We start from the raw sequence: 23,646 nt of genomic DNA on the forward strand, positions 1-23,646 counted from the left end.
TGCATTGCATGCAGAATGTGGTTTCTTGAACTTTAAGTTTGCAGTTGCCTTTACTGCCCTTGGGAAGGGTCTGTGTGTGTTCAGTGTTTGTGACCTAGGCAAGGGACTCTGCATGGACTTGGTATGTAAAGATTTGTAGTAATTCAGCTTGTTCAGTTTCCCAATATTGGTGTTCTAGGTCCCACTGCAATATTTACATTGCTGTGTTTTCCTAGGTAGGGGTCCTTGTTCTGTTACTTCTATAAATTTGTTGTTTTATGGTATAGTGCATTAGCTTTATAGGTCCTGAGTGATATTTATAGGGTTTTGTATTACAGGTTTTTAACAGTAAGCTTGATAGTGTAGAGGATTTATGATGTTTTTGCTGAGATTACACCAAAATCAGATTTTTTTTTTAATGCCCTTTTTCTGCTTTTCATCCATTCTTAGAGGAGAGTCTGTGAGGATTTCTGTGAATACAAAGTAGATGTTTAAGGGGCCCTTTTACTAAGCCATGTAAGCATCTACGCGCCAAAATGGAGTTACCACGTGGCTCTTGCAGTAATTTCATTTTTGGCGTGCATCAGATACGCACATCTGAAAAATCATTCTTATTTTCAGATGTGCGTATTGGGTGCACGCCAGGTGGCATTTGACGCACGTAGGTCATTACCGCCCAGTTACCACATGAGACTTTACTGCTAGGTCAGTGGCTGGCGGTAAGGTCTCAGACCTAAAATGGACTCGCGGCCATTTTCAGCAAAAATTTTAAAAAGGCATTTTATACATGTGTGCTGAAAAATGATACTGCGCGCGCCGAAAACACGCATCTACACTACCGCAGGCCATTTTTCAACACGCCTTTGTAAAAGGGCCCCTAAATTAACAGCATGATGGTCCAGTGCACAGTGTCAGGGATTGGTGTTTTTTATATTAGATTTCTAAGCCTCATAATTAAACTGCTACTATTTTTGTTAAATATCCTGGGAATCGAGCATAGCTATGTGGGGCCACGGGGGCCTAGGCCCCCGTAGATTTGGCCCTGGACCCCTCTTCTGACGACCCTCTTGACCCCCTCCTGCCGTCAACCCGCCGTCGCCGTCTGCTACCTTTGCTGGCGGGGGACCCCAACCCCCGCCAGCCGAGGTCCTCTTCTTCCTTCATTCTATTTCTGAGTCTGACATCATCTAACTTGCTTCCCCCGGCCTTGCCCACATTTTGGGCATCTAAATTTAGAAGGGAGGTTCATTAGTGTGCCTTAAAGTAGTGGTTTCTTGAATATGGCCCAGAAGCAAGTGTGAGAGCTGCATCCAGCCTTATAGCCACATATATGTGATTTCCTAGTCCTGGCACATCAGCAAGAACCAGATTTATTTCAGATTATTTATTATTTTTTCCCCTTCCAAAATGGAATTGTTAGGTCCTGGTTGAAGATAAAGTACCTGGTCTTGGAGATGAGAACCTCTTTGATTGACGCTCCGTAAGTTTAGGATCATAAGAGGTCATTTCTAGATGCTAGATGTTGCATTTGAATAAACCTGCTGGTAAATGGATTTGTTCTGATAAGATACTTCAGAGTATACAGCTTGGTTTGGTGAACATAACTTGTATATTCTCTGTTTGAAGGCTTTGCTGCATCTTCCAGCACAATATAACTTTGCCATGAATGTTCATGGCAAGTTGAAAGGAAAAACCAGGCTGAAGGTGGTTGTAAGTACCCTGGATCCAACAGCTGGACAGTTCCATGGCATGGCAAGAGAGTTATCTGATGAAATCCAGATTCAGGTGCAGTATTGGTTTCTGCTCAGCCTAAATATTGAATTTACAAAGCAGACGTACTAACCACATTTTTTCAATACATGTCCTGCCAAATTTGGAGAATGTTTGTTCCAATGCCTAAAGTTTGGGACTCTGAGCAAGCTGATATTCAGAATCTGCAACTGCCTATCTTTCCAGTGCCTAATTCTCCATTTCCAAAATTCTAGGGAACCACTAATACAATATGAGGAGGCGTATTTTCAATCACTTAGACTTACAATGTTACATAGTAACCTGTGGAACTCTATGGAACTTTGTAAGTCTAAGTTCTTTGAAAATGAGCCCCTATTAATGAATAATTTTAGTCTAAATCACTACATTTTCCTACTTCTTTATCTAAATTGTATTTTGCTTAAACACATTTCTGATGTAATGATCTGCACTGGTAAAGTACTTGACTATTCCATCATTTCTGACTCTCGGTATAGTGTATATACATAGCTAAAACTTATTGAATTTCTTGTTGATTTAGTGTTTTCTCTGTAACAGTGGTGGTATTTGTTCTGATTCTTTGTTTTTGTTTTATGTGGAATGGTTGTTAGTGTTTTATTTTGTTATTTTGCATTTCTATCAGAAGTGGAAGGGGAGACTATAAATCTTTTAATAAATAACTTAGATTATGATTTACTTTATGATCTGATGCCTTTGATTATGTAGAGAGTTAGATTTATCTCATGTCTTTCAGTTGCAGCTCAAGACAAGTTACATTCAGGTATAGAAGTATTTTCCTCAGAGGGCTTACAATCTAAGGGGCTGATATTTTGCAGGCAATAAGAGGGTAGGAGAGACTCCCTTCCTTGCTATCTCCTACTGCTCAGTCATTCCCCAAATTTTCAGTGGCACATAACTGGATAGTGCAACTGAAAATCTAGCGTGACAGCTACAACACTATCTGGTTGGTCCTGGGGTGGAGTCAGGGTGGAGCAATGGCAGTGTCTGGATAACTTAGGAAATTAATGAGGCTGGCTTAAACCAACTGGCTAGCTATCCTGGTAATGCTGTTGAATTTTGGTGTTATCCAGGTTACTCATGGCACATCGTTGACTGCTTGGATATTTAATGTGTTATTCAGCTGCTGTCGTCAGGCTTTTTAAAAAACTGCTGATGAGTGAATATTACTTTCTAAGTTTGTATCTGAGGCAATGGAAGGTTAAGTGATGCCCAAGATCACACGGAGCCATAATGGAATTTAAAATGGGCTTACCTGGTTCTTAGTCTGCTGCTCTAAACAAGGTTGGTGGCAAACGAATACTTCCTAATTAGAATGTATGTCACTTGACCCTCTATTGTCTCTGGTATGAACTTAGGGGGTTGATATTCACTGTGGTTTAAGTGGGCAGGGAAGGCTCTTGCCTATTCAAACCATGCTGAGTGGGCCGGCTGCTGATATTCAGTGGCAGTTAACTGGACAGTGCTGCCCTGGGTAGTGCTGGGATGGTCGGAGAGGAGCTGACAGTAATGTGGGCACTGGCCATGTGTGGTGCCAGTTCCCACTTAGCAATGCATGCATGTAGAGTTGCACAAAAGACAGTCCTTTCTTTGCCTGCATAGTTTCCAGGTCAGTGCCTACCCCTAGATATTCAGTACTGATGCCCAGGCATGGTCCAGCATTGAATATCCAGGCCTAAATCTGCCCGCATCTGTCAGTGGCAGGGGTGGACTACCATTGGAACAAAAGGGCAGTGCCCAAGGGCCTACAGCTGTAGGAGGCCCAATCTTCCCCTAGCTTCCATCTAATTTAATCACTTTTGATAGGTGGGGTAGGGGCCCATGATTTATTGCCCAAGGGCCCTGATCACTGTCAGTCTGCCCTTTGTCAGCAGCTTAAAAACTGCTGACCTCCATATAATAAGCATTGGCCCATTAGACTCTTTTGTTTAAAGAGGCTTTTAATTTGGACTCCTGTACTGATAGCTTGGTGCACCAATTCCTCTGGAAAATGGTAATTTTCTTGCAAGCTGAATGAGGAACCTGGATTTTGCTGTATAAGTGTGGTTAGATCTTTCCTATCAATATTATGGAGTTCCTAAGAATTTATTATTTTTTAAAATCTTTTAGTTCATTATTTTTATTGTAGGAGTTTTTTTGTACAGGATTGTAAACTGTGTTGGTCTCTTGAGCGGTATATTAAGTTTTTAAGGAACATAAACCTTCCGAGGACAGGAAAATAGCTACTATACCTGAATGTAACTTTTCTTGATCTATAACTGAAAAAAGGCATAAGCTAAATCCCAAATCTCTTCATTTCCCTTCCCCTAAACCAGGGGTAGGCAACTCCAGTCCTCGAGAGCCATAGGCAGGTCAGGTTTTCAGGATATCCACAATGAATATGCAGGAGGCAGTGCTTGCAAATCTATCTCCTGCATATTCATTGTGGATATCCTGAAAACCTGACCTGCCTGCGGCTCTCGAGGATCGGAGTTGCCTACCCCTGCCCTAAACCACTGGCCCAACAGAACCTGCATCAGAATCCCCTTCTGAATTTGCCAAATGATTCATGGTCACCACAGAGATCTAGCCTCCCTCATGGCACAGTAATTGTCTTCCTTGGTGATCAAGCTGAGGAGCTGACGATGTGTAAGTCAATTGCTCGGCAATGTAAGTGGAGTCCACCTACCCAGATGATAGACTCATTTGCAAATAAGTAAACTTAGCTTCGTAATGTCGTTATTCTAACCACAATAGAGTCCAGGGGACAAATTTAAGCACAGCAAACAAAGAGAAGGAAATATATAAAAAAGGAGATCCTGCAGAACATTCACTTACACACATTTTAAAGTACATCCTAGATGGCTTAAAAACACGTTTTTGACATTTTAGACTTGGTTTAACATGCCTTTCTCAGCGTATTTTTCTTATAGATTCCAGTTTATATGATAGAGTATCTAAGGGTTCTTGCCTGTGAGAAAGTCCATAAATATGATTTTGCAGCCACCTTCTCCCTTTACTTTATTCCATGTCTCCCTGCTTTACTCTGCCTGTCCTCTTCCCTCATACCTACCACTTGTCCTAGACCAAGGAAAGCTGAGTAATGTGGCAGCGGTAGTGTGCATTGTTAAAATGCTGCCACTACTCATCACCATAGGTTGTGTTCCTCGGTCTCACTGCTAACTATTGTGATAGCTGTACTCTTCCTTTTCTACTCATTCCTATCAAACAGGATGTAATCTCAGCTCTTCCTTTCAGCTTCTATCTATAATTTCACTATTATTGATTTTATTGTAAACCACATAGAAGGTTCTCAAATTTGGCTTTCTATCAAGCATTAGTAAGCTTGAAAGCTTAAGCTTGAGAATTCCAGAAGGGACCAGTGTTATATGACTCAATGTAGTGATCTAAGTTACGCCCTGCCAGGGCAGGGGGTGGGAAAGGATGGCAGCACCATTAGCATGAGAGAGGAGGGTGGGAGATGAGAAGCACAGTAACAGTGGCAGAGGGAATATTTTTGAGGAGAATAAAACAGCCCAGGGCAAATCTGCCTCATGCATATTCATTACAGATATCCTGAAAACCCAATTGGCTGGTGTTCCACCAGGACAAATGTGAAAACTACTTCTCTAGACATTAGAAAACGTATGTTTATTTAAAACAGGGTTGCTCAACCCAGTTTTCAGGGAACCCCAAGCCGGTCTGGTTTTCAGGATATCCAAAATGAATATGTATGATATATATTTGCATAGACTGCCTCCATTGTATGAAAATATATTTCATGCATATTCATTGTGGATATCTTGAAACCAGACTGGTTTGCGGTTCCCCAAAGACTGGGTTGAGAAACCCAGATTTAAAATATTTTAAGCCTCCCAAACCCCGGTCTTTTCCTTCAGAATTTGGTGATGTGTTGCCTATGTTGACTTTGCTTAAGTCAGCGGTTCTGAAACCTATCCTGGGTGAACATTAGCCAATCAGGTTTTCAGGATATCTACAATGAATTGATTTGCATGCACTGCTTCCACCTTATCCAGATTTCTCTCATGCATGTTCAGTGTGGATATCCTGAAAACCTGATTGGCAGGACAGGTTTGGGAACCACTGGCCTAAATCCAGGCCCTGCAACATCCTGAGGCACAAGGCCCATGAGATGGGAGGTGAGAATATGACTGGTACACCTATTGTAATGCACTTTGGGTGAGGAGGAGACAAAGTAAGCAAGAGCCAGGTATTTGGGTGAAACAGAGAACTAGCATTATCAAGTTTATGCAGCTTTAGTGTGTACTAACAATAGCATGTAAATGATTATTAATTATACATTCTAGGTATTTGAAAAGCTTGTGCTACTTAATCCAGAGGCAGAAGCAGAACAAATATTAATGTCGCCCAACTCATTCATAAAACTTGAAACAAACAGGTAAGTTACTTGCACAATTTTTCTCTCTGGGCTCTGCACACTGGCACTTGGCATAGCCTCTGCAGGTTAGCAGAATATCAAGGTAACGTTTTTCAGTGCTTTAGATGTCAAATAAATTGCACTGTCTTCTGACTGTTTCATTAAAACCGTACCCTCTGTGTATTGTTTTTTATGCATGACTTGTTGAATGATTAATAGCATTTCCTCCTCCTGTTGTCTTCTGTTAAATCATTTGTTTTTTTTCTTCTTTATTAGAATGCAGTACAGGCAGGTGAACCATTTCAAGCATTATATTTTGAGACCTCCTGACTGAATCTTAAACTGGTTTGTGTGTAACTTGACAATAATCTGTATGTTTCCAGGGCCAAAACAGATCTCATTGATTTATATTTTTTGCTTATTTTTATTGAATTAATTTTACATAATACTATAATGTCACTCCTCGATCCATAAGTGTGTAATGTAGGTGCTTATTTTAGAAGCGCTATTTGGGATTAGACATGAATAAATTGGCATTTAGACATATTATATTAACATCTAAATCTCTATGTACAAAGCACGAGATAGACATGAAAATGTGCATCTGGCAACTGAAAATGTGCATCTCTCAAGGGGATATGGTAACATAGTAGATGATGATAGATAAGGACCTGAACAGTCCATCCAGTCTGCCCAACAGTCACGCTCATTATCAATTCATGATTAAACCAACAATGAATGTGATACAAAATATTTGATCCTGATCTTTCTTTGGTACTTCTGGGACATAGACTGTAGAAGTTAACCCGGTATTGTCCTTACAGTCCAACCACTTTTGAGATGCCAACAAAGCCCACTGCAGCCCATCCCAAACTGTCTTGCCATATATGGGATACTGACCATACAAGTCTGCCTGGCACTGGTCTTAGTTCTTCACAGCCAGAGTCTCCATCTAAGCACCAGTTGACATATCAACACATGCAGTTATTTAAGTTTTTGTTTCTTTATACTATGTTTATATAGTAACATAGTAGATGACAGCAGATAAAGACCTGCCCAGTCCATCCAGTCTGCCCAACAAGATAAACTCATTTCATAAGGTATGATGTGATACTTCATATGTAAACCTGATCTTGATTTGTCCTTGCCATTCTCGGAGCACAGACTGTGAAAGTTTGCCCGGCACTGTCCTTGTTCTAAAACTTCTGAAGTTGTTGAAGCCCCTGAAAGTTCCACTCCAGCCCACCCAAATCTATTCAGCCATGATCAGGGCACAGACCATAGAAATCTGTCCAGCACTAGCCTTGTTCTCCAACTTCTGAAGCTGAATCTGTCCAGCCATGATCAGGGCACAGACCGTAGAAGTCTGCCCAGTTCTGGCTTTGCTTCTCAATTACCAGTGTTGCCACCTAATCTTCGCTAAGCGTCTTTAGATCCATTTCTTCTGAACAGGAGTCCTTTGTGTTTATCCTACACATTTTTTGAATTCCTTTACCGTTTTCATCTCCACCACCTCCCTTGGGAGGGCATTCCAAGTATCACCCTCTCGGTGAAAAAAATACTTCTAACATTATTCCAGAGTCGGCCCCCCTGCAACCTCAATTCATGTCCTGTAGTTCTACCTCCTTCCCTTCTCTGGAAAAGGTTTGTTGATTAATACCATCCCATGCCTTTTTGAATTCAAGCATTTGTTACAGCTGAGGATTTGTTTCCAAAATGGCTAATATAAATGTTCTGGGACATAAAAATTTATGTTGCTATTTTACACCATAAATGTATATGTACCCATTTTCATCTGTTGATATTTTAGGGGCCATTTTACTAAGCTGTGGTAGGACAAACACGCGGGTAGCGAGTGCCAAATCAACACCACCGCCAGGATATTGCGGGTACCTGGCAGTAGTTCCGAAGTTCCGCCAAAACGGATGGGGAAATTTTAACTCAAACAATTAGATGAGAAAAGTAGATAAATTCCATTGCAAGATGATTCCCATCTGAACACAAAATAATGCAAAAACTTTTTCAATATTGCTAAAAAGTTCCATTCAGTCCATTTAAACAATACGTACCCCCCTTATATCTAGCTGTATAGGGATGTGCTCAAATGTTTTCAGAGGACAAAGTACAGATTCAAAGATCTTCAATATTGTCCAAGTATATAATCCTAGCAAAATGTTTTTGTTAGTGTGCAAGATTGCCTCTAAATGCCATATATTTTCTGTATAAGTCAAAATTTTTTAGACACGCTTTCAAATTAACTTAAAGATTAGAAACGGGTTCCGAAGTTGGCTTACACTGTTTCCCGCAGTAGAAGATAATTTTCTGCCACGGGGGGGGCATTCCCAGCAGTAACTAGCCACATGCTTCTTTTAATATTAGCACAGGCCATTTACTTTCCCATTTTAAAAAAGGCCTTTTTACCCGCTGAGGTAAAAAATGGCCCAGTGCAAGCCACTTTTTACCACAGCATAGTAAAAGGGTCACTTAGACATTCTAAAATGGATGCTTGTATCACACATTACTGGCGCATAAAAGTCCATTTCTCCATGTATTTTAGAACAGTCTCTACATTGCAAATCCCTTTCTAAAATAACAGAGAAACCTGAAGTTTCCAGACCTGGACATCTCAATTCAGATTGGCTTATCCTTTCTAAAATGCTGCTCATAATGGAATAAAACATTTTTCTCTCACCTATACCCAGTGGTATTAAGCATCTAGTGACCAGGGACCCCGGATCCGCAGCTATGTCACTGGTTAAAATGACGTATAACATTCACAAATGCAGTTCATAAATAGGCCTATAAGTCTTCACTGAATGTAGCTTCTTTAAAGTTTAGACCAGAAGCATAGCCAGGTTTTGATGTCAGGGGCAGCAGACCTTTTGTAAAATAGGTGCCGTTGCAACGCTGCAGGCCCAATTTTCATAGGTACCATTTCATTAAAAATCTGTTTGGGGGCGTGATTGCTCCCCATGCACCCCACCTAGCTACTCCTCTGATTTAGACCTGCTATTTATCAAGCCAAACTCTAGACTACCCAACTGGTTGGCTGGACGGTTTTTATGTGGTTTGCAGGGAGAGTTGAAAAGGATTTTCAAAAGCAATGATTTATCTGGATAATGCACATATTGTTCACAGAAATGTTCTTAATATCATCCTATATATATACAATCATTTTTGCACTAGTTACTTTACCCACATTTAGCAAAGTCCATTTGTATCACTGGGTCAATGTTACCATGCATATTGATCCCTGGGTAAAGGTTACAGTGCACTCTTCTGAAAGTTGAGGTTAGTGTATGCCACACACACACACTGCATTTGTTCTTGAGGGTTGATTATTGAACATGACATCAAACCTTCCTTCATTTTCTGGAAAGATAGATTTACTAGATGTCTGTCTTTTCACCTTGTCTGTTAAGCAAATCCCATGCACATTTTGTTGCAGTAGCGGGCCCTACAATATGGAGCTTATCAGCAAAATGAAGATCAATTAGTCATATAGCTACATTCATGAAGCACTTAAAAGCATAATTTATTTCAGCAAGTGTTTAATTAATTTTACTGAGGAGCCCAGGCCAGTAATTAGCAGAATTACCTCTTTATTCAGACATTAATACATGTGGTGTTTTTCTAGTATTTAGTTATGATATTAACATTGATGAGTTGTATTTATTTTGACATTGTTTTTGCCATGGAGTGTTCAATGTTCATACATGTATTTGTTCTTGTTTTGACTAATTGTTAGGTTGTTTAAAAGTTTTATTTTGAGATTAGGTGTTTCAATTTGATTAATTGTGTTTGATTTTATTTTGTGGTGAATTATGCACATGATTTTTGTAAACCATCTAGGACTGTAGATAAAGCAATTTATACATTTTTAAAACTCAATAAAAAATAAATAAAATAAGGCATATTGTTTTTCTTTCTAGAGATGGCTTGGCTTCTCTAAGCTATCGTATAATAGACAGCCCAGATAAAACTCCTGCTGTACAGGTTGATGAGAGAGGTTTTCTCATATCTGGATCCCTGACAGAAATCTCAGCAATGGAAGTAAATGCACAAGAACATTTTGGAATTAACCAGACAATCATAATTGCTGTTAAGGTACCTTTTTTCATTATTTTATCATTAATGCCATAAAAGCATTAGAGCTTAAATGGTTTATTGTCATAATTGTTGAAAGCATCACCATTAATTATAACTATTTGCTACATTTAATTAACTTTTAAACCAAAATTTCAGAACTGTGAATATTCAGTAATGGTTAAATAATGTTTCTTATCAGGGAAGTTATAGACTTACCGGGAATAGACCTGATTGTGAAAGGACTTCAGCTGATTCAGAACACATCCATTAACCTACTGTTTGGCAAGAAGAAATTGATTGTGTTGCTCCCTTTTTCAAGCTGAGTCCTGGCTCCCTATAACTTACCAGATTCTATTCAAGATACTCTTTATTACTCATAGGTTTATTATACCACATTCCTTTGTTTCTATCTAGTCTGCTGATAACTGTGTTGTTGTTTGTTTTTTTTAATCAGGGAATGCTTTTTTTCCTCTCAACACAATCTCGTTACTATATTCTCTCACTTTAATGTTAGATTGGAAAGTACCTGTAAGTCATTTTTTAGTGTATTGGGCCCTAACATTATGAAGTGGTCTTTCTTGACATCAGGTTTGAATCTTCTTTTAAGAAATTTATGTCCACCCTGAAAGCCTTCTACTGTACTTTAGTCCAGCTTTTTCTCAAGAATAAATGTAGTTATCTGTCACCATTATGTGACCCAGTCCATGTGTGGCATTGGATGGCAGTTTCTCACTTTCTTTATCCTATTATATCTTACTTAAGCCCTATCAGATTATATTAGAGATCCTTTTACTAAGAGGCAACAGCGGCAACCAGCCTTCCTCTACGCTTCGGCATTCTGAGGAAAACAATCACAAGAAGCAGTGGAGATTCCATTCACGTCGAGTTTGTGACGCCATCTTGGATCATCGCTTCTATTGCATTTTGAGAAGATTGACTTTGATTAACTTTTTTTTCCTTCCTGTCTTTCCTGCTCATATTTTACTACTACTACTTATCATTTCTATAGTGCTACAAGGCATACGCAGCGCTGTACACCATACACAAAAAAGATAGTCCCTGCTCAAAGAGCTTACAATCTAGATAAGACAGGTAAACAGACAGAATAATTAAGGGTAAGGGAATAAAGAGGTGACCCTTCCTTTCATCCTTTGAGTGTTTTTAGGAATCTGACACGAGTATTCATGTGTGGACTGCTGCAGTGGGCATTAGCTTATATAAATGGCATGACACACAGCTGGTCCCAGTTGGGAGATAAATGTTGTAAAACAATAAATGGGGAACAGTGCTTGTCAAGCTATTTATAAGCTGTGCAAGAATTTCCACAGGAATATTGAGACTGACTCAGACAGTGGAGATAACGTGTTTCTCTAATTTGACAAGAGCACCATTGCTATTCGCACTCTACAAAGGTTCTCTTTGATCAATTAAGTTTTTCTTGTAATTAGTTATTAGAGGTCACTGCTGACCATGAATTTCTGCACTTCTCAGTTACTACTACTACTACTTATTATTTCTAAAGCGCTACTAGACATATGCAGCGCTGTACACTTGAACATGAAGAGACAGTCCCTGCTCGACAGAGCTTACAATCTAATTAGGACAGACAAACAGGACAAATAAGAGATAAGGGAATATTAAAGTGAGGATGATAAAATAAGGGTTCTGAACAAGTGAATAAAGGTTAGGAGTTAAAAGCAGCATCAAAAAGGTGAGCTTTTAGCTTAGATTTGAAGACGGCCAGAGATGGAGCTTGACATACCGGCTCAGGAAGTCTATTCCAGGCATATGGTGCAGCAAGATAAAAGGAACAGAGTCTGGAGTTAGCAGTGGAGGAGAAGGGTGCAGATAAGAGAGATTTACCCAGTGAACAGAGTTCCCGGGGAGGAATGTAGGGAGAGATGAGAGTGGAGAGATACTGAGGAGCTGCAGAGTGAATGCACTTATAGGTCAGTAAGATGAGTTTGAACTGTATGCAGAAATGGATAGGAAGCCAGTGAAGTGACTTGAGGAGAGGGCTAATATGAGCATAATGACACTGGCGGAATATTAGTCGTGCAGCAGAATTTTGAACAGATTGAAAAGGAGAGAGATGGCTAAGTGGGAGACCTGTGAGAAGCAAGTTGCAATAGTCTAAGCGAGAGGTGATGAGTGTGGATGAGGGTTCTGGTAGTGTGCTCAGAAAGGAAAGGGCAAATTTTGGTGATATTATAGAGAAATAAACAGGTTTTAGCAGTCTGCTGAATATATGCAGAGAAGGAGAGGGAGGCGTCGAAGATGACCCCAAGGTTACGAGCTGATGAGACAGGAAGGATGAGAGCGTTATCCACAGAAATAGAGAATGGGGGAGGAGGAGAGGTTGGTTTAGGGGGAAAGATAAGAAGCTCAGTATTGGTCATGTTTAGTTTCACATGGCGCTGAGACATCCAGGCAGCAATGTCAGACAGGCAGGCTGAGATTTCTGGTGTGGAGAGGTAGATCTGGGAGTCATCAGCGTAAAGATGATACTGAAAGCCATGGGATGAGACAGAGTACCAAGGGAAGAAGTATAGATGGAGAAAGGAATAGGTCCCAGGACAGATTCCTGAGGTACACCAACTGACAGTGGGATAGAAGTAGAGGCGGATCCATTAGAGTATACACTAAAGGTACGCTGGGAGAGATAAGATGAAAACCAGGAATGAACAGAGCCCTGAAATCCAAGTGAGGACAGCGTATCAAGGAGTAGGCTGTGATCAACAGTGTCAAAAGCAGCAGATAGATCGAGAAGGATGAGGATAGAATAGAGACCTTTGGATCTGGCCAGGAACAGATCATTGGAGACTTTAGCAAGCGCTATTTCAGTTGAATGAAGGGGGTGAAAGCCAGATTGAAGTGGATCAAGAATAGCTTGAGATGAAAGAAAGTCAAGGCAACGGCCGTGAACAGCACGTTCAAGTATCTTGGATAGGAAAGGGAGGAGGGAGATGGGGCGATAGTTGGAAGGACAGGTAGGGTCCAATGAAGGTTTTTTAAGGAGTGGTGTGACTACGGCATGTTTGAAGGCATCAGGAACAGTTGCAGTGAACAGTGAAAGATTGAGGATATGACAGATAAAAGGGATGACAGTAGGAGAGATAGTGTTAAGTAGATGGGTGGGAATAGGATCAGAGGAACAGGTAGTTAGTTTCGAGGAGGAAATAAGATGTGTAGTTTCCTCTTTAGTGATTTCAGAAAAGGAGGCAGGGGTTGGAGGGTTGAGAGAATGGACTAAGGGAAGGAGAGGTGGAGGTGACCTGGTTGAGAATTCAAGTTTAATCTTGTGAACCTTATCATGAAAGAACTCAGCCAGAGTCTGGGGGGAAAGTGAAGGGGGGGGGGGGGAGGTTGGAGGTGAAGGCACTTTGAGGAGAGAGTTCAGTGTGGCAAAGAGACGTCGAGGGTTTGAGCCAAGAGAATTTGTCAACTGGATGTAGTCCTGTTTGGCAAGTAAAAGAACAGACTGGAAGGAGGTCAGCAAGAATTTGAAATGTATGAAGTCAGCATGGGCACGGGATTTCAGCCAAAGGCATTCGGCACAGCGGGCACAGGAACGTAGGTAGCGGATTCTAAAGGTCAGCCAAGGCTGGGGTTTGGTACGTTTTACAGAATGGGGAATGGGAGGAGCGAGAGTATCCAGAGCAGGGAGAGAATAGTATTATAGGAAGAGACAGCCTCATTGACAGACTTGGATAACATATTGGTAGAGAAGAGCTTTGAAACACTAGAGGACAGAGTAGAAGGGTCAATAGCCTGAAGATTCCTAAGTGTATTGGTTAAGATTGGACGGAACTGGGGAGGAGGGTTTTTAAGTGTGAAAGTTATCAGATGATGGTCAGAGAGGGGAAGAGTTGAGGCACAGAAACTGGAGAGTGAGCAGTTTGAGAAGAAGATAAGATCAAGATAGTGGCCATTCTGGTGAGTGGGGGCAGTGGAGCACAGTTGAAGATTGAAAGAGGATGTTAAAGCAAGAAACTGAGAAGCATAAGAGTCACAGGGATCATTAGCATGAATGTTAAAATTCCCAAGAATGAGAGAAGGAGATGAAGGTTCAAGAAAGAAGGAAAGCCAGGCATCAAAGTCAGTGAGAAAGGAAGAAAGGGACTTATCAGGGGGTCGATAAATGACTGCTACTCGGAGAGGCAGAGGAGCAAATGGACGGATGGAGTGGACTTCGAAGGAAGAAAAACAGTGAGACTGAGGTGGAAGAAGAGGTTGAAATCTACAAGAGGGTGAAAGTAGTAGCCCAACACCACCTCCGTGGCCAACCGGGCGAGGAGAATGGGAGAAAAGATAACCTCCATGGCATAGGGCCGCGACTGAAGCAGAGTCTTCAGGGTAAAGCCAAGTTTCAGTTAGGGCAAGCAGATGGAGAGTACGAGAGATAGAGGTCATGGATGTAGGAAAGTTTGCTACAGACAGAGCGGGCATTCCACAGAGCACAAGAGAGAGGCAGGGAAGAAGGAGTGAGGAGCGGAACAGAAATTAGATTGGAGATATCATGGTGTGACCTGCACAAATAGGATGAGAGCTGATGTGGAGGACCAGGATTGGGATTAATGTCCCCAGCGGAGAGAAGGAGCAAGAGATTACGGAGAAGAGTAGGAGAGGTATGACAGCAACGAAGGTGAGATGTACTCGGATAGAAAGGAGATGGATGAATGGATGGAAGGAAGGAAATGTTGAAGGTTGAGCACTGAGAAAAAAGAAGAGGAAAAAAAGAGATGGTGAGAGGATGAATACAGAGGGTGGACAATGTGTTACTGCAGTGTACAGTGGTTTCAGATGGAGAAACAGATTAGGAAGGGACAGTACCAAGAAGAAAAAGTGTACTGGAGCCATATGTAGTAACTGGAAGAAAAATAAATGTAAAGAGAAAATGCCCCAGCACCTAGAGCGGAGGCCCTGAGTGGATCGGAGTGGACCTAGGAGTCACCACGGAGAAGGCTGTAAAGGATATACAGATGAGCTACAAGTCCTCCACAGCACCTGAAAGGCAGCCGGTGGTAGAGCTGGGCACCACTCAGCCGAGTAAAGGCTTACCAGGGGTTAGGCTGAAGCCAGCATTCCTCCCCTTGAGGGTCGCCTGATCCTAGCCAAAAAGCACCTGGAAACCCTGGGCATCTGGAGTGAGGGCCCTGGGAAGATCGGGGTGGACCTGGTAGTCACCCAGGATACAGCTGTGAGGATATGCAGAAGGGCTGCAAGTCCTCCACAGCACCTGGTGGGAGCGCTGGGCACCTAGAGCGGAGGCTCTGAGTGGATCGGAATGGACCTGAGAGTCACCCCAGAGAAGGCTGTAAAGGATATGCAGATGAGCTGCAAGTCCTCCACAGCAACTGAAAGGCAGCCGGTGGTAGAGTTGGGCACCTCTCAGCCGAGGAAAGGCTCAACAGGGGTTAGGCCGAAGCCAGCATTCCTCCCCCTGAGGGTCGCCTGTTTGTGTTACTGAAATGTGTTTTCTCTTGGTTGTTTTCATTGCAGTGAAGTGTCTACTTGTTTTAAACAAATGTAAAGAAAATTGTTAGTTATGTGATTTCTTGTTGACTATGTATATTGTGCCCTGACTGCCTCAGCATCGGGCCAGTAACAAATAGTAGTAAATAAAAGTTAATTGCCTAAGAAATGAAGATGGATATTATTAGTAATTGAAACCAGATATAATCAGTGAAGCCTAACCTCCCCCCCCCCCCCTTTCAAATTAAAGAAAGAAAGAAGGAATGAAGTTAAGCTGTGGTAATTCAGCAGTTCACATATGGCAAAATGTATTGTTAACCCTTTTTTTTTTCTGTGATTTCAAATGATCCTCCAGGTGGTAGCAATTATCAGTTCAAGGCTGCTAGGCTTCAGTTTGTTCATTTAAATCAATTGATTAATTGTAGACTGCTGATTAATGTTCCCTGCAATTTCAGAAATGATTATTATATGTTTATAATGTTCATTGGGAAAAAAAAAGAACCAGCTGTAGTGAGAACTGTAGAAATGTCCTGTTTTAAAAATAATCAGCACATTTCTTTTAAGTATCCACTGTAACACAAACAGAATGAGGTGTAACACTAAGGGTTATTTTTCTGTTTAATCATGCAGGTGGCACCTGTTTCTTACTTGAGAATTTCAACAGCTCCCATTCTACATGCACAAAATAAAGAAGCTTTATCGGCTTTACCCTTAGGGGTGACTTTAACATTTACAGTTCATTTTCATGACAACTCTGGGGATACTTTTCATTCTCAAAATTCCATTCTCAGCTTTGCAACCAACAGGTATTTATTTATGAGAATTTGCACACAAATAAAAACTTTGAGGTCATTAAGAAATGCAACTGACATTGCTATGTGCACATGAACAGACTGTTGTGTTCTGATTCTTTCTGATCCATAATGACTTCAGATTTAAGCAAGCCTTGTGGCTATTTTTAATGCTGCTATGTGGTACCAGGTAGAAAATGGAAAATCAGTTTATAATGCAGTTTCTGCAATCTTTAGCCAATCAGAGCTAGAGTACTGGGCTAGGCCAAGGATTGTTTCTATAGGGTGAATACCAGCCAGTTCCAAAGTATTGATCTTAAAACATTTCAGAAGATATTTTCTCTGTTTGATTTCTGTGTTTGTGTACATGCCAGTAGGGCAGAGGTTCTCAACCCTGTCCTCAGTTCATACCTAGCCAGTCAGGTTTTCAGGATACCCACAATGAATATGTATGAGATAAATTTGCATGCAGTGCTTTCCTTTGAATGCAAATCTGTCTGATGCATATTCATTGGGAGTGTCTCCCTTGCAGTAGCAAGTTAAACATGAACAGGAGCTTTGCGTCAGATACTTCTGTCAACTGACTAATGGCCAACATTCCTTCCAAGCTGTGCGGGAGTCTTCCATCTGCATTCCGGCCAATGAGGGGGGGAGGGGGGAATGCTTCAGTATCATGCTTTCAATCACTAGGTTCTTTCAGGTCCTCTAGAGTTCTGCAGAACTTGCCTGTCTTTTGCTTTTCAAAATGTGATATTGAAGCAACGCTGTATCTGGCAGGAATGTAGGTGATGGATTCCCACACAGCTTAGAGGGAACGTTGCACATAACACTTTTGGTCACCACATCACCATGCCATAATATGTGATGTGGAGGTGCATTGTCGAAAAGATATCCAGGTCATAACATCCAAAATGGACGTCCACCACACAGGTATTTTCTAGCAGGAAATATGTCAAGATTTCTTGTTTGAAAATATGTGAGATGTACATTCTTGTGCTGGAGACATCCAACATATGAACGGCAAAACAGCAGGGGCAAGAACATCTATCTGAAAGCATTCTTAAAAGAAAGGCCACAGAGATGCAGCCTAGTAGTTAGTGCAGTGGACTTTAAACAAAGGGCTACAGGTTCAAATCCCACTTTAACTCTTTTATTTTGTAATTGTGAGCCCTCAAGGAACAGAAAAATACCTACTGTACCTGAATGTACACCATTTGAATATCCTTCAGGCTTATAGGTGGCTTATATATTTAGGTAGGTATTTGTCTGTTTCTGTAGGACTCACAATAAAAATAAGAGTTAAAGTGGGATTTGAACCTGGGATCCTTAGTTTAAAATCTACTGCACTAACCACTAGGCTGCTCCTCAGCCTTGCTTCCTGCTTTGCTAAGAATGCCTGTAATACCTGAAGCTGTCAAAGAGCTTTCTACCCCCTTTAAGTTTCAGTTTTAGGGGAGATTAAGGAGGTGTCACGCTTTAATCCCTCCAGTGGTCAGCTGCTCAATTGGAGCACATTTTTGTACCCTAGACATGACTAAAACAGGTCTAACTTAGGAAGTCCTTCTTTTTAGACGTGGATGTTTCTTCCCATTCAGGCCCTTCCTAGTCCTGCTCAAAACATGCCCAGAACACACCCCCTTGCTATTTTGGATGTACTGCAGTGTTGGATGTCCCTCTTCTGCCTTTGCAAAATGAGGATTTGGACGTTTCAATACATGGATGACCATTTGGGCATTTTGAGATGTCCACATGCTTTGAAAATAAGCACTGTAGTGTACTAGATGGACAGAGGCATGTGAAATGTAGGAAAAAGGACATATCAAAATTCTGGATGAGTCAGAGAAGGAAGATATCCTATAATAATAATTCTCACCTCCAACAGGATGTGCTTGGGACCGTGCCTGCCGGAAGTGGTCTGCTAGGCAGGCACGCACTGACATCAGTGACAGACAATTTGGCAAAGCAAAACAATCTGAGTGCTGGCCATTAGGACACAGGGTTGATAGGAGAGTTTTAAAAGACTGAAGGAACTAAAAGTGTTAAATGGGGGGAGGGGGGGAGTTCTGAACCACTGAAAGACATGAACATTTGGGATAGGAAAACAATCTGAATGCTGGCCATTAGGACACAGGGTAGATAGCGTTTTAAAAGACTGAAGGAAATGAAAGTGTTAAACTGGAGAAGGGGGGGGGAGTTGTGACTGACTGAAAGACATGCAAATTTGGGACAGGAAAACAATCTCAATGCTGGCCATTAGCACACAGGGTACATAGGAGAGTTTTAAAAGACTGAAGGAACCAAAAGTGTTCAGGGTGGGGCAAGTTCTGAATTAATGAAAGAAATGAAAATTTACGAGAGGAACACAATCTGAATGCCGGGCATTTGTACACAGGGTAGATAGGACACTTTTTAAAAAAAATGAAGGACGTGAAAGTACTATATCTTGGGGGAGGGGTGAGGAGGAAAGCGGTGGGGTATCTGGATACTGGGTGTTAGGGCCATGGGGGTACATAGACTTTTGAAAGCCTTAAGGAACCCAAAGTGTGGGAAGGAGGAGGAAAAGGAGGGGAGGGAACGGGGTGAGGGGCATTAGGAACAGGGGAGGGGGCCCTGTCACACACTCTCATTCTCACACACACACTGTCACACAGACAGTCTCACTCTGTCACACACCCGCACATTCACTCTGGCTCTCTATCTCTCAAACATACACACTCCCAGGAAAACCTTGCTAGCGCCCGTTTCATTCGTTCCAGAAACGGGCCCTTTTTTACTAGTTTTGAATAAATCCATAAACTACTATTAAGATAGTGACAGGGATATCCACTCATTTCCCTTGGGTCAGTGGCATGCAGTCTTGCCACTTTGGGGGATTCTGCCAGGTACTTGTGATACTGGGCTATATAGTCCTTTGGTCTGACCCAGTATGGCAATTCTTAAGTTCTTATAAAGTAAAAGAACAGCTAAAGCTAATTTTATGCCATCTGCTTGCTGCTCTGGTATGTCCTTTTTAGCTGATAAACTAAATCTTAAATACGTGTGCCAGATAATGCCTGCCATAAGTAGATTTCAAAGGTCATGCTCCAAAAACACCCGTAAAATCTATACTGTACACTTTGCTTAATAGAAAATAGATCGATTTATTGAATTGCTAAATTCTGAGGATAATATTCACATCCATTTATACTGGTAAAACAATGGCGTACATGCAGAAATGACCTTTCATAAATTGTTTAATTCCATTTTTACCCCCTGTGTAAGGGTAAGCGCCTATTTTTGTATTTGCAAAAGTATGCATGTGTTTTAAGTTAGCAGGTGTGAAAGAATGCAAATAGTTTTTAGAGTAAAAGTATGGTCATGCATGATCACTTTTTAAAAATCCTGCAGTCTACAAAGGGAAAATTATGCACATAAAGTCATTATTCAAATGTGTATCATTTCTTTGGAAATAGATCTTCACAGTTGTTTGTAACATGCGTTTTGTTTTTAATTTAGTTTGCTATTTATCCTTTTGTCAAATAGTGAAAACCAGTAGGTACCTCAGAATAGCTAGCTGGGAAACTGAGGTCTCATATAAGCTAAATTCTCTCTTGATGAAAAAAAAATAGATCTAAATGTCCACCCCTCCCTCTACCCACCTTTCTAGATGGAAATAAAATATTTTGTCTTTTCTACCTCCAGGGATGACTTTGTACAGATTGGGAAAGGGGTCACAAACTACACTTTTGTTATTCGTACTGTGAACGTAGGACTAACATTGCTTGGGGTCTGGGATGTAGAACATTCAGCGATTTCAGACTACATACCCATTCCTGTTGAGTATGCCATTTATCCAGACTTAAAGGAAGACACTGTAGTTGGAGATGTTATTTGCTTCAGTTCCACACTGGTAAACCAAGAAGGTAAGAAGGTTCCCTTGGAAAGCATTACAACTGAATTCCTTTTTAAAATTAACTTTCTAGATAAATTAAGTGAATCAATGTCATCATTGTCCATTTCATGAAGGTAATTTTCTCTCTTAATTTGCAAAGAGCGGAAGGTAAATGGAATATCAACACACACTACCTCTGCAGATGGCCATTTTGAACACGTCTAAAATGGTTCCTAGTTTGATAGAAGCTGACTGCATAGTGATTGAATGCTTGAGGGAATGCATATCTCATATGTACACTGTTCATTTATTGTTTACAAATTGACAACATTATTGCAATTCTCTTTTATTATGGTCTTCCATTGTCTCAAAAAGCTAATGGCTTCAGAACAATGGTGCCTAGGTTCCTAACAGAAAAAGCTATGACCTTGATACAACCCATTTTGAGTGGAGTTCCGTTAAGATTATTTCTATTAATTTAAAATGTTAACACACTGCCACTCCATCCTATTTGGTGTTGCTGGTGTCATATGGAGGGTAATTTTATTAAAAACACCTTTTTACAAGCCTGTTTTATAAAGAAACATAGATACCTACGTGTTTTTCTCAAATGCTAGTATAAATCCTGCAGAAATAGCACATAGACTAAGATTGCTAATATTTAGACCTGCTCAAGAAGGCCTAAATGTTAGCATGTAAAGTATGTGTGTATTTTATAAACGAGAGAGTGAGAGCAAAGTACAAAAAGAGCCAAGAAACAAAACAAAAAGCACCAAGGGCCTTCAAGAAAAGGGAATTGAAGTCTTTAATCATATACGTTGATGAAACAATACTTGAATGGACCCAACGCGGTCCATGTTTCGGCGTACAGCGCCTGCGTCAGGGGTCGCAAGAAACAGCTGACAACATTCTGTAGTATTGTAAAAACAATACAATTTTTACTTGAGTCCATGACTGAAGGACTGCGTTTCAATTTTGTGTGAAGGGGACCACACGTCATAGCAGTACATTACCACACAAATTGTACTGTTTTTACAATACTACCGAATGTTGTCAGCTGTTTCTTGCGACCCCTGACGCAGGTGCTGTACGCCAAAACACGGACTGTGTCGGGTCCATTCAAGCATATATGATTAAAGACTTCAATTCCCTTTTCTTGAAGGCCCTTGGTGCTTTTTGTTTTGTTTCTTGTATTTTATAAACTACTAGTAAAAAAGGCCCGTTTCTTAACGCAATGAAACGGGCGCTAGCAATGTAATGAGTTCCTGCTATTAATGTTTCCATGGTTGTATTCTGAATATAATTGTTTTTTACATGTGTAAGATTTCTTTATAAACAATAGTTTTTGTGTAAACTGTGTTACAATGTGGTAAAAGTTTTCCTTGTTCAGGCCCTTCAATCAGTTTGACAATCACATCAGAAGAGCTCCTTACTCGTGAGAGTGCAACATACAGTTGCCCATGTGAGAGACTGAGAGTAACAGTGTGTTTTGCAGTTTGCAGTGTAAGAGAGAGATACACAGAGTGATTGAGTGTGTGCGTGATGTCTGTGTGTGTGTGTGTGTGTGTGTATGTGAGTGACAAAGTGATTAAATGTTTGTCTTCCCTTCCGTTCTGTGCACTTGCCTCCACTGATGTTCGTACCTCCCTGTATATGATTGTTTGTTAGAAATTCAATCCACTCCACTTCCCTCCTCCAAGTTCCGTTCTGTCTGATTGGTTCTTCGTTCCTGTGACGTTGCATTTGTTTGCTTGGCAACTATGCAGCGTTCCGTTCCCTCGATGTGAGGGCGGGGACAGTGAGAGCCAATGAAACGCTGAACTATAGACTTACGAACCCTACACTGCCACAGTGCCACAAAGTCAGCTCAAAAATAAGCACCCATTTATAGAATATCATTGAGTGACAATTTCGGCATCCAAATGTGGGCACAAGGAGTTGTGCTTGCTGAAACCAGGAGTAATTCTCAGTACCCAATTAAGGTGTACATCCCCAATATTCTGTAACACCACTGACAACTTTTAGGAACGCCCCTGATCCACCTGTGCACCTCCTATGGTCATACTCCCCTTTGGGTTGTGCACTATAGGATTTGGGCACATATAACGCATAGCAAGATGTACGTGCAGATCCAAATTGGCACTCACTTTTTCCTTTTGTGGTGAAAGAATTGAATAAGAATTCTGCTGGAATTTTTCATTTTTAAAAATGGTTCTCCGGTGACAATAGTTTATAGTTTATACAGGTTTGCTATACCGTCATTAGCTAACCTGCATATCATAGTGGTGTGCAATATCTAAAAACAAGCAGGAGACAACAGAAAGGAACTACAATATGAATAGGACAAGCTGGAAGGATCACTCACATGAGAAATGCACCTGTTCTAAGTAAAGGTGGAGATTTTCAGGATAGACGTTTTTGTGATATTGCAATAAGTAATCTTCCTAGTTGCAGGGTAGAAAACCCCATATTGAGCCCCAAGGACCTTTAGTTTTAGTCTCATGTCCAGGAGGCTTTTCCTCTCCCATGCCGTGGTTTTGGTCAGGTCTGGGGTCAGTAATGTTTTATGATGGACTTCTTGTCTTTAGCTGCTTGTAGGAATTGAAGCACTTGGTTGTATCTTAATGTGGCACCTTTAGTAGGCCATGATGAGATCCTTTGTATACGTTCAGTAAATTCCAGCCCAAGAAATCGAGGAATGGTTAATTGTAGAAACATGCATAAATCCGAGCCTTGGCAGGATTCTGGTAATCCAAGGATACAAACTTTATTCCTTCGCATATGATTGGTAAGATCAGTCATTTCTGCTTGCAAGGTGTCCAGTTTTATAAAGACACTGCTGCATTTCTTGGACCTGCAGATCATGCACTGTCATGCGCTCTTCCAATAGCTCGTCTAGTGCTAGATCTTGTGAGTAATATTGATATTTCTATATTTCTGATTTTATTTCAGCAGTGTTGAGTAGATTTTGAGTCATTAAATCACGTAGGGATTTTATATCTTTGGCCATCGCCTCTTGAGGAGTTGGCATGTCTGGCAGAAGGGCAGTTTTCTTTGGTGTAGTAGGCTCCGTTTTGGATCTTTTGGAACAGATTGGATTGTGTAAGAGTGATCATTTTTAGATTATTTAGAAACCATTGTTAGGTGCAATATACATCAAATTCAAACTGCAAGTAGCAGTAATAAAGCCGATAATAGATGAAAATATTACTTGCCAAAGGGAGGCGCTCAATCACTTCCATTCCGGTGCACTTCAAATGATGAAGGCACATCCCTAGATTTTATGCAAGATGGTA

At 40.9% G+C, this 23,646-nt stretch overlaps 1 protein-coding gene across 1 annotated transcript in view; it reads left to right on the top strand.

Annotated features, from left to right (window-relative positions):
- Positions 1-23,646, top strand: part of NUP210 (nucleoporin 210) — a 214,077-nt gene that overhangs the window by 162,818 nt on the left and 27,613 nt on the right. Inside the window, 5 exon segments of the mRNA XM_030206772.1 lie at positions 1,606-1,764; positions 6,054-6,145; positions 10,057-10,231; positions 16,319-16,494; positions 20,161-20,381. Coding sequence (XP_030062632.1) covers positions 1,606-1,764; positions 6,054-6,145; positions 10,057-10,231; positions 16,319-16,494; positions 20,161-20,381 — 823 coding nt within the window.

The sequence above is a fragment of the Microcaecilia unicolor genome, chromosome 6 (genome assembly GCF_901765095.1).
Source record: "Microcaecilia unicolor chromosome 6, aMicUni1.1, whole genome shotgun sequence".
NCBI lineage: Eukaryota > Metazoa > Chordata > Amphibia > Gymnophiona > Siphonopidae > Microcaecilia > Microcaecilia unicolor.